Below are 11,919 nucleotides of genomic sequence, written 5' to 3' on the forward strand. Positions count from 1 at the left end.
ATATTCAAATTCGTCTCCTCGCTCATCGCAATGTGCTACCGGTGCACTGCTTCTTCCCTCGTTGTTGTCAACATTAAGGAATTTCTCGGCCCAGTCTCTTCTGAGTTTGTCATACACCGTTTCGGAACCTCCGCGCATTTGGCGGTGCTCGCCAACATCAAGATGATTCTCAAGCTCACTAACTTTTTTGAAGACCATTTGACACCCAGGCTCAGGGCAAGAGAAAAGACCGCTGGTTTCCTCACCATCAGTTGATGTGGCGTCATGGATTCGTGCTTCCTTGACTGGAAAAAAGTCGACATCTATAACAAGATCTGTAGGACCCTGAGGCTTGACGATGATGTCTTGGTAGGGAATGAGCCTCCCTTGCCCTACATTATAAGCTCTCCAGATCCTAATGCCATTTGATTCACATAGAAAGTTATGATACCTGCTGAAATGATCTGTCATTTTTACTTCAAGTGTCTTTTGAGACTCATTCACAGAGCAAACACTGGCAGTTGTGCCTCGGACAGGACGTTCGGAAAGCGCTGTACGCATGTCCTTTGCAGAAAGAACATCGTGTCCCTCGTTGCAATAGCGTCGGATAGCTGACTTCATCGGGCAAAGGATCCTATCACAGACATCTTTCCCGTATTGTGGCTCGTAAAAGTCGTACCGTGTGACGGTGATACCAACTCGGTTCCCAGCATCTCTTACGGCCGCCAAGAGAAAGTTGTTGTAGTAACAGCCTGCTTCGTCACTTCTAAAGTTCACCTGAGTTATGTGAGGATGTTCCTTCTTTAAGGCCTCCAGTGTGTTCTCGATGATCGAACAGACTGCATACCAATTCTGCTGGCAGGAATCAAGGATGTGAGCATATGATTACCAGTGCTGACATTCTTGGTTATGACGGTGGGTATATGCCAGCTGAGCCCTCGTTTTCCGAACCATTCGGACTGCTTCTCACGATATTTCAGTTGAAGAAATTTCATGGCCCAGTCCATTATAACAATGGCGGACGTCGCGTCGGCTGTTTTCAGTAAATCTTTCTTCGCCTCTTCCTGGTTTATTGAGCGGACAATGTGCGCTTTCCATAGAAAGATATCTGACTTTGCGCGGTCAAAGTCGTACAGTAAATCTTCTCGTTGTTCTGAATTAACTGGCGTCCAGGATGGACCTTCGATCTCAAGTGGTAGTTCCTGAAGTACTTTCTTTAGCCCTTGGCAGTCATCGCAAGTGGATAAGTGCTGATGTGAACAGGACTTTTGAAATTCGGGTTCTACCGGATCACTAAGTGCAAAATTCCTGCAGTGGTCGGGTTCGAGTCCTGGCCGGGTTCAATATGTCGTGTTCTTTGGGCAAGACTGAGGGGTAACCCTGCGATGGGAATACTCCTAGTCGCTTTATGCTACGGAAACGTGATGGGCCCCTAGGCTCGTATACATGCTTTACCTTTTTATATACTTAAACTTGCAAAATTCTGCTCATTAATATACCTAAACCATACAAATGGGCAGAACCTCCAATTATAGTAATCCCCCCCTCCCCCACAATCGCCTTCAACCAACCCTGACCCCTGTGTTCGCAGCAAACTTGAAAGTGTAATTTATTTAGTCACGGTTAAAAACATCAGGTGTTGCAAGCTATGTCACTAAGAATAAATTATTTAAGTCGCGTTCAAATTACTTTATAATAACATTTTATCCTGTGTTTAAGCCGGTCTCAGGTAAGCTAACAGAACGCGTCCAGAGAACAGTTGTCACCATGCAACAATAGTAATGACCTAGCATTTCATATTTACGGAAGTGAAATCTGTTTCAGCCTAGGGCTTAACAATGTAAACAATTTTTAGCGATTAAGAACAATCTTTAACGATAAAACTTACGGGAACCAACGGGTGCAGCTTCTCCAAAGAGGTTTTTAATTTCCCTGGCCAGCTTGAAATTTATAACATGAGTTCCTGTTACCGCCGATTTCTTTTTATGATGTCTTGGATACTGGCAGGTCTTCGGAGCTTGCCAGTACTTTCCTAAGGTAAAACGATGGGCTGGACAAACCATCGTATTCTTAATCTGTTCTTCAGTGAGTTCTAAAAGACCTGCTCTTGCCAGTATTAGATCCCTTTCAGATGAATTTTCTCTTGACAGGTGGTGATTTGCTAGATGCAAACTGATATCGCCGTCACAATCATTTAGGGCTATACAATCTGTATGTCCACGACTACTTTCGCACTTACCACCTAAAATTGCCGAGAAGGAACAAAATCCTGCCATTTCACAGAACGAAACAACACGAAACGCAAAGAGCAAAACTATTCCTGCCGTAATGTAAGCACGCACGACATCAATTGTCACAAATTTGCATAAGTTAAATTTAGCACAAGGGCAGTGCCAAAAAAAGTGAAAAAAATAAATATTAAAGGAAAAATTTGTAGCCCATTCACAAAATTGAAAAACAAATGATATAAAGTAAAACAAGAAATAGTTTTAGCAGCAAGCATTTGTCACACGGGTTGAAATTAACCTACTAAAAATAACTTTCATTGACATTCCCGCGTGCATCAAAGCCGACTGAAACAGACATTTTCTGAGAAATTCGCTTTGGCCTATTTTCATTTGTGTTGCATTTTCTCTGGGCGTACACTTTAATAATAATACAATGATAATAATTTCTAGCTGTTAAATGTGTTAAATATGTTAAATTATTAAGGGTTTCTTTCGTAGTTCTTTCCCTATTTATGATTACCGAATCACGGAAACCGCTTTTCGAAGCTTTTTGCACAGTTAAAGACGGAACTAAAGACAACTCATACCGGAGCTGCTCATGATTTAACCTTCTTAATTCTTATTTTTGGGGCGATATTTGATAAATTTAGGATTGTCCATGCCTTTTTCCGAGCAGAAAGCTAGTTTCAAAAATATTTGCTCCCTCAGACAACTGTTTTATGTGGGAAAGATAGGAAACACAATAGTAAGAAATTGCGTGACGCGCGTTACGACCGTTAAAAATAGGCCTTGTTGATAAAACTCCTAAAATTCAAAAAGCTTAGTGCCCAAAACTTTTTTTCTTGTTTCTAATACACCAACCCTAGTACTAATCGTGGATAGTGTCCAGGGCTCTAGATCGCGTTAAACTTTTGAGAAAAACCTCTCTAACCAACAGTATGTTTGCGTGATTTTTGCGATGGCTCTTTATGGGGTATTTTAAAAAATCATAATTAATTTTTGTTAAGTCCGATTTCAAATATTTTAACATGAACTAATAGACAAGACATAAAATAAAATGATATACAAGTTTCATTTTATTTGAGTTAAAGAGTAACTTTTCAGCGCGTTGAGCGCGACGCCTAAATTTGACTCGAAACAGGATGGTTTTTTCGGTTTTTGACCGTTCTCAGCAATCATCGCCAAAAATATTGACAATTAACACTACAAGCCAAAATATTGCTATTTTTGTTTATCATATGGATCAATTGTCTTGCACAGAAAATTTGAAGGAATTCTGTTCTGGGCCGAAAATCGAGTGGTCGGTTCTTACACGGACGCTCACTTAAGACACGGGTTTGATTCAAAATTTCCGTCAAGCATCCCCGTCGTTTTCACATGGGAGTCCCCCCAGAAACCATCTAAAGACTTGAGGCCTCACTTTGTTCTCAAAGTTTTTCTTCTGCATGGAATGTCTACAGTCTTTCTATTTTTATTATCGGAGAAAAGGAAGAACCGAAAGCGAAGCGAGCGCAGGGACGCGCGTGTACAGGTGGCGGGTGGGTGACTTCGGACTAGCGCGACTTGCGCGACACTGGCACTCACTTTCAGTTTCTTCGCGGTTCTTTTCGCACAGTAAGCGATCTGAGAGGATAGAGTCGCTTTGAACGTAACATTCTGCAGAATGCCTCAAAAACCCGATAACGGATTTCTGTTCAATCGAAAGAAGCGCAAAGTCAGGTAGTCTAGAAAACTGAAAATTTTTGGTCTTGCATAACGTTTTTATTTTAATCTTTGTTCTACAAATTCACATATCCAATATGTTAAAATAAGATAAATATGTCTCAATCAAGACCACTCAGATTTCTGTTGATGGTTTTAACAATCATCATTGCACAAAGATATATCCCATGGCTTTTATGTGTACGTCTCCGTGGTCTGGTGAGAGAGTAGCTTCGTTGCCACACGTGTTGGAGTCATCGTGTAACCCTCCTGTACCAAACCCGATCCTTGAGTCACACGTTGTGCAATCGTTCTGATTGTTGGCGATGATACCAATTCTTGCTTTGGATTGATCATCCTCGTCACCAATAGCATTGAACCCTTCTTTGTTGCAGTGTAACTGCAAGGAAGCTTGTGAACCAATCAGCGCCTTCCACGTGTTACGACCCAGAGTAGTGGCGCGGTATTGCCCGTCAGCAATCAGTGAGTACAGAGAGTCAGCCTGCTTGTCGATGGCCATGAAGTTGATCTGCTGGCCGATCTTCATACCGAGGCAAATCTTGGAGAAGGGCGTGTTCCAGTAGGTCGGTAACTTTGTTTCTTGCAGGTCCAACCCAGTCATCCCTGCAGGGAGATTGTATGTTATCGTGTTGTTCCAAAGGTAAGAATCGTAGTGAAAAGTTTTCTAGATTAGCAAAAAATAAAACGTTAAAGAAAGGTAGACGACGAAGTATATACGTACTTTTTCATGGTCATGGATAAATAACCAGTGACCACGTCCCAAAAGTATACTTTGTGGCAACCATTTATCGATTGCGGTCAAAACTTGGTATGTCCTTTAAGTAAATCTTAACACAATTTACAAATCGAAACAACAAATACATAGACCATCATCATGATCTGGAATTGCCACTACTTAGACACACTATTTTATGAGGTGCACTTTTCTGGCAGTAGACTCATTCGGGCCTTTTTCGATTCGTTTCCAGCTCAGTTATACCCGTGGTTGATCTGTGGTCTTCTTTCTAAGTTGTGTTTATGAAGAAAAAAAACAAGATAAAGAATGTAACCGTGTTAGTACCTTTGTTCCATCGATCTTCATGACCAGCGTCCATCCACCATCTCCGCATGCTCCAAGCTGAGTCAGGTGACAGTACACGGGGATCTTAGCAAACCCTACACTCAGTGGGTAGGCTTTGTTTACCTTGCAGCTGAGAAAAAATATTGAATACTATTTTAAAAACTGTTTAAATTTACCACTAACTCGATTCCAAAATAAAAATAGGGGTCACCAAGCTCGTTTTAGAGTTATACCACAATTTGGTCACCAGTGATTGGGCTCTCGTTTAAAGGGGCTAGGTCCCGGTATTTTAGGTAATTCTATTTATTTTAGTGCTCTAAACTTCAAATTGGCAGAGCAAAAGTCTTTTATTTGCAAAATCAAGGCTACATAAAAAACAAGTATGGTTTTCGAGCATTGTAAATGACACTTTCATACAAATTGAGATATAAACTTGAAAAAGTCGGACCGATGTTTTTCAAGTTTACCCGAACGCAATAATCCGTTTTAATCTTCTCGAATTTTGCCCATCCGAGCTTTGGCCTTTCTGTGTTTCTTTTGAATTCTTCTACAGTTTTAAGCCGTTATTGTGATATTTCAGTTAATTTTATGACCAGTTGGTCAGTGCCGACATTGCCTAAACTTGGGTGACATAGCCCGTTTAATACTGTTATTGTAGAATCAACTGATAAACAATGGTAGTACTGAACCATCAAAGTACAACTCCCAGAAATCAAAGTATAAGTTACAAGCCATCTTAAGTGTTTTAATTAATCAGTGCACATTATTTTGCAGCAGAGTCAACGTACCAAACATCGGATCAGTTAGATATACTTACTAGCTCTGGTTATAAATTTCCTGGCACGAAGAGGCTGCTGGAACTAGGAGAAAGACAGCAATATTCCAAACATTAAGGTTAACTGAGGTGGTTTACAAAGAAAAGAAGGAAATTTACAATTTAAGCAACCTCTACGATAGATTCTTTTATTTTCTTAAATTAGTCGAGTGCACGTCAAAATCATCTCGTACGACTCGACTACCCCTGAGAAAAACCGTGGCAAGGGACTGCTCACTGTCTAGGAGTCTGTACGCAACAAGGATTCTCTTCACATCTACGATTCTGTTGGAGCTTTGTTTTCCACGTCCCAACAACCTACAGACTTGGTTTATACAAGCTCCCCCCCCCCCCCCCCCCCTCCACGCCAAAACCGCCCTGTGACGTTCTTTGTTTTTGTCCCTGGTAGGTGTAGTTTTGTGTGAGTTTGATCTGAACCTAAAGTCATTTAGAGAAAGTTTTTATTTGAAGGAATGTCTTCAATCATTGTTCTTTTTATAGTTTTAAAACTATAAACATTTACAGTTTTTAAAAAAGTTGTTGTTCTGGAGTGGTCTTATTCACGCTCGACTTAATTACAATACTTCATCTCGATGAAAATATCGAAAAACAGCGTTTCATTTAGACAAACCTAAATTCAAATATTATTGCGAACACAAACTATTGAATTGAAATTTGACAATCATCCAACTAAAAAATATATATATCTAAATATCGTTATTCTTACCGCCTTCCATAAATGCTGTTATCCGATCTAATTTGTTTTCCAGTTTGCAGAAAGCTTCATGTTCTTCAGGGTCAATTAGACTGTTTCCTTCGGTGATGAATACAGTTATGGAGCAGAATAAAGCTGAGATAAACCAGAATTGCATGGTGTGAATCAAGTTCGAGGCTACCTATAGGAAAAAGAGAGAGCAACTTAAATAAACGTTTTACTTGTTTCTGTAGAAAGGATAGACCCCATTAGGTCCATAAGGCTCCAGCTTTCTCGATCATGAATGAAGGAAAGAATGTTTTGGCCGCAGGGTTGTCGAATGGTAAATGGGAGACTTTGCGAGACGGCGAGATTGAGATCCTTTCTGCGAGCCCGAGACCTTTTTAGCCTTGCAAAAGAAATCGAGACTCCGAGAAGTCGTCAAACAAAAATTTGAGACGACGAGACCCCTGAAATTTTGCGAGACACGCATTTTTGAAGGACCAATGATATGGAAAATGATAGCTCTCAATGAAATATATGACGTGTACTTACTACGGCTTACGGCGGGCGGACTGTTTGAGCAGTAGTATTCTTTATTTTTATCTTTTTGGCGATCAAGTTCTTGCGTTTTGAAAATTTATACTTGTACTTTCCAAAAAAATCCGTAGAACAGACTAGACAAGCTAGCTAGCTACCAACATACACATTACGGGACCAGTGTGACATTTCGCCTTTTATGTTTTTAACAAAAAAAATCTTTATCATTTACCTTACCTCAACGCCTAGCCGGGTTAAAAAGGATAAAAAGGTATAACCTACGAAGAGAAAAACAATATATATATTAGGTTTGCCATCAAATCTATAGTGCAATCCCCCAGAAACAACTACAAGGTTACACTTACAGTTTCGTCAACACTCGCCTCTCTCGCTTTTCGAAGTTAAAATGAACACGTTCCTTGTTCGCGATAATTAATATTAACTCGAAAGGTTTGTTTAGACATGGATTCGTCCAATGAAATAAAGTCATCAATTCCTTTTTTTTTTTTTTAAAAAAATATATTAATGTGTTTTTCACGTTTGTCAACGTTGTTCACAGCCAATGATTAGCTCTGACTGTGATTCCCCTGAATAAACAAATCATGGTGACTTCACTGCACATTTTCAGATCCAACACGAAGTCTTTCTACGTTTTTAAAAATTCTTTGGTAAGAAATATTCTAATACAGTCTCGCAGAGGATGATAGAAGAAAGAGATTTTTTAAATTTAAGATTTAAGACCGGCTCGCCTGATGCAAAGTATCAACATTTTCTAAAACGTGATCTATAATTTAAACTGACTTCTACTCGACAACTCCTTGAGAACACGGGGCCTGTATGTATAAACCTTAAAAACAGCTGACTGTATTTATAAACATGACACTACACTGTTTGTTGTTCCAAAACCAAAAGAAGGGATGTAGCCTGGGTTGGAAACCTGTACTATAATAACATTTTTAGTTTTCCATACATTTGTCTATAAATCAGATAAATTATCCCGCAGACAAAGGGGCCGTTGGCCGGGCGTTTTTGCAGGCAACAGCATAGAAAACTAAAGACACCTAATTTGTTACCTCATGTTTCTGAATTCATAAATAAGATAAAAAAATGCAATTTTATTATTGTTGTTTGACATCGAACTCCCAGAAATTCCCATAAAAGCTCTGTATTTTACGACACGTTTGCCCCATTTTCAAAATGGTGCATTTACCGCGAAAAGGTCTACTCCTTGAACTTGCGAATGAAATGTTCTTAACAGGCACTGTTGCTTTTTGCTAGTAAGAAAATTGGATAATGTTTAGTTTACAAAAGCAAGACTTCATCACTGATTTTGGGAATATCATCTGATGCTGTTTGAGCAAGCGATGCATGTACCGATTCGGCTGGTGTATGTCCTGTTTTGCAAGGGGAAAAGCTAAACGGCTAGTTAAGTTTGTTTAGTTCTAGTTGCTTTTTTCGATCTCCATTCTCGATCACTCTCGGTCCAAAGGACAGTTTTTGCTTAGTTTTCGCTGTTTAGGTTTGATATCATGAATGTTTAATTTCTGGCTGGTAAGGATGATGCATTTGTTTGCTGTGTCAACATAAATTAACTCTAAGTGGACCTATATCTCCTGTTTGTTATTACCATTTTTGTTTTTGTTTAAGAGGAACAGCTGAGATTTACTTTGTCTACTTTTCAGTCTACGATCATGACAGTTTCTGCTTGCCTAAACACGCAAGCTACTTCATTGCTCATTATTTAATCGCAAATGGACATGTTCGTTTGTCACAGTCATTGCAAACTCTCTTTAAAGAAGAGCAACTGAGATCTACATTGTCTATAACCACGAAACGGCTGCTACGCTTTTCGCCAGTTGATCACGAATATTCAGTAAGTCGTGGGTAATTATACAAAAAATGACTCTAAGTGGTCTTTTATCTTCTGTTTGCTATTGCCTTTCTTGATTATTTAAATAGGGACAGTTGTGATCTACACTGTCTATTTTTCAGTCTGCAGTCATGACACAGCTGTGAGGCTTTTGCACGCTATGAAGCTGCGAAACGTGCACGAATATTCGAGTTCTGAGTCGAGTGATTGATGTGTTTGCTTGTCATATCAAAGCAAATAGACTGTAAGTTTTCCTTAATGCTCTTTAAAATTTGCCCTTGTTTTTCATGAATTTTTTTATGGGAAACGGAAAAGAGAAATTATCGAATCGGAAGGTCTTCTAGCTTGCGAATACAGCCGCCTCTCATTCGCTCCCGCTACGAAGGGCGAAACGCGAAGAGAGCCGATTCGATAATTTCTCTTTTTCGTTTCCCATAACCCTCTGTCCAATGCTGTTTATAATTACATCCCATCATCAAGAAAGCAGAGACGTCAGCTTCATCTGTCCCAACAAATATGTTCTCTATTGTAGTTTTTCATAGCTCTCGACGTAAAAAGCAATCTTCATGTAGTATGAATTGCGCACTCCCTTCAAATTTTCTCTCTCTAAGTGCGCTAAGGCGCAAGAGCGGTCTGCATGAATGCCATGGGACACAGTTCTGCGCAAGAGCGGAATTATTTTGAAGCCAGTTTTTTGCAGGTTGCGTTATTGTCTGTTAACCAATCAAAACGAAGGATCAATCGATCGATCAATCAATCAATCATCAGTCAGGTAGTCAGTCAATCAATCAATCATTTATTTGCAGTGGTTACATGAATATAACATCTAGTTTCCACTAAGGTACACTTTTTTGTATAAGAACTTCTTTTTTATTTAATTAAAGAAACTTGAACTGAGGAAAGCCAAAATTTAAAATTATCCAAAGAACGTATCCAAGGCAGGAATCTGGGCAAAAACGAAAATTTCTTTTTTTTTATTTGCTGCAAATGACAAATATATGTACTAAAAGAATCAACGTTTATAGTCAGGACTACGTCGTTTTTAAAATGTCAAAAATAAAAACATTATGAGAACAGGCCCAAGTCGCAGAAAAAGTATGAACCCTCAGCCTCAACTGAAAATAAGACGTTCTTATAAAAAAGTGTACATGGCTAAAATCTGAGACTAAAATACCATTTTGAAACCGCTAGATAATGTTACAGAAAATACAGCTTATGTACACACGTGCAAAAATTCAACTATAATAAACTAATGATAACAGAGCATGGTACAGTAGAACCCCGGTAACTCGAACAAACCTCCCCATTTCCCTTGGATTTGAACCCACCTTTCAGTCTTATTAAATCGACCCCGATAACTCGAAACCCCGCTAACTCGAACAGTTTTTCGTTTCCATTCAGAGTTCGAGTTACCGGGGTTCTACTGTAGCTTAATTCTTGTATTAATTATTGGCAAGCTATAATTTATATGCTATATAAATCATCTCGATGGTCTAGAAAATCAAAAGATATGTAAAGTTTATATAAAGTACTGCCTACTCATCCATGCACAGAAATGGAAGCTTGCGGCTAAATATCACAAAATTCCTTGACACATTCTTATCTTGATTAAGTTTTCTTTTCTTGATTAAGTGTTAAAAGTTTTCACAAGCAATATTCATACATCCATTACATGAAACAATAGATCAGTTTTGCTAAACATTGTACAGTAAATCAGTGAACTGATCATAAAGTTGATTAAATAAAGTAATAGCTCATCTTTCCTCTAGACTTGCCTGTAGGGAAACATGGTAGTTGTATTCAACAAAACTATCATTGACTTGGCAACGTTGAATACAACTACCACGATTCCTTGCAGGCAAGTCTCAGAGAGGGAATTGGCCATTGGCAAGCATTTTGCAATATTTACAATCAAAGGGAATACATTGTATTAATTTTCCAACACTCTCGGTCATGTGTGACTCACATTTTCCAGTAAAACACTGAACTAAATCAGTTTCGACATGTTCGATGCAAACGTTACTAGGTGCTGCCATTAGAATTACAGTATATATTTTCGTTCCAACTGAAAACCTGCTTAATTTGACACAGATCATCTGATCTTATTGACTGAGGCAATGTTGAGAAAATTCATCTCAACTGAGAGCTTTTCAAACGGTGAAAGGTTAGAAAGCGACTCCTGGTTAGGTTTTTCCATTATTTAGTGATTATTTACAGATTTTGTTTTCGGAAACAAATGATCGAAAAGGTTCGAATAACTTTCGAACAACCTTCAGACAATTTTAAAAAATCTTCGAAAAATTCTCGGAAATCTTCCTCAATTCGCAAGTTGCTGAAGCCTTAATCATTGTTGTTTATATAAAAACATGACGGCAGTTCTCTCTTTTTCGGTCATTTTCCGAAAACAAAAATCCGAAAAAAAAATCGGGACACTTTTGCATAGGCAACCGATTTTCTGTTTTTGCAGAAGTGTCCCTATTTTTTTTTCGGAAAGTGATCGAAAAGGTTCGAACAACCTTCAGACAATTTTTTTAAAAAACTTCGCAAAATTCTCGGAAATCTTTCTCAATTGGCAAGTCGCTGAAACCTTATTCATTGTTGTTTATATAAAAACAAAAAATAAAAAAAATACAGCAGTTCTCTCTTTTTCGATCATTTTCCGAAAACAAAAATCCGAAAAAAAAATCGGGACACTTTTGCATAGGCAACCGATTTTTTGTTTTTGCAAAAGTGTCCCGATTTTTTTTTTCAGAAAATGATCGAAAAGGGTTCGAACAACCTTCAGACAATTTTTAAAAAACTTCGCAAAATTCTCGGAAATCTTTCTCAATTCGCAATTCGCTGAAATCCTGTTCATTGTTGTTTATATACAAAACGAAAAAATACAAAATAATACATGGCAGCCCAAATCCCCTTTTTCGATCATTTTGCAAAAGCAAAAATCCGAAAAACTCGGACACTTCTGCATAGGCAATCGATTTTTTTGTTTTTGCAGAAGTGTCCCTATTTTTT

General features: G+C 38.5%; 1 protein-coding gene across 1 annotated transcript; it reads right to left on the reverse strand.

Annotated features, from left to right (window-relative positions):
- Positions 1-3,954: 3,954 nt before the first annotated feature.
- LOC144654876 (putative skeletal organic matrix protein 5) lies at positions 3,955-7,435 on the reverse strand. Its single transcript, XM_078515111.1, has 6 exons — positions 7,403-7,435; positions 7,275-7,315; positions 6,531-6,699; positions 5,807-5,849; positions 4,990-5,119; positions 3,955-4,593 (listed from the first exon to the last, which is right to left on the reverse strand). The coding sequence occupies exons 3-6, from the start codon at positions 6,673-6,675 to the stop codon at positions 4,075-4,077; spliced, it is 837 nt and encodes a 278-aa protein (XP_078371237.1). The 5' UTR covers positions 6,676-6,699; positions 7,275-7,315; positions 7,403-7,435; the 3' UTR covers positions 3,955-4,074.
- Between the last annotated feature and the right edge of the window lie 4,484 nt (positions 7,436-11,919).

Source organism: Oculina patagonica, chromosome 5 (assembly GCF_052425735.1).
Source record: "Oculina patagonica isolate OP01 chromosome 5, crgOcupat, whole genome shotgun sequence".
Classification (NCBI taxonomy): domain Eukaryota; kingdom Metazoa; phylum Cnidaria; class Anthozoa; order Scleractinia; family Oculinidae; genus Oculina; species Oculina patagonica.

Excerpts from the sequence above, each read along its gene's own strand:
- LOC144654876 (XM_078515111.1), bottom strand. The coding sequence starts at position 6,675 with ATGCAATTCTGGTTTATCTCAGCTTTATTCTGCTCCATAACTGTATTC. Across the intron at positions 5,850-6,530 it reads AACAGCATTTATGGAAGGCG|TTCCAGCAGCCTCTTCGTGC; the intron begins GTAAGAATAACG and ends TCTTTCTCCTAG. Across the intron at positions 5,120-5,806 it reads GAAATTTATAACCAGAGCTA|CTGCAAGGTAAACAAAGCCT; the intron begins GTAAGTATATCT and ends ATTTTTTCTCAG.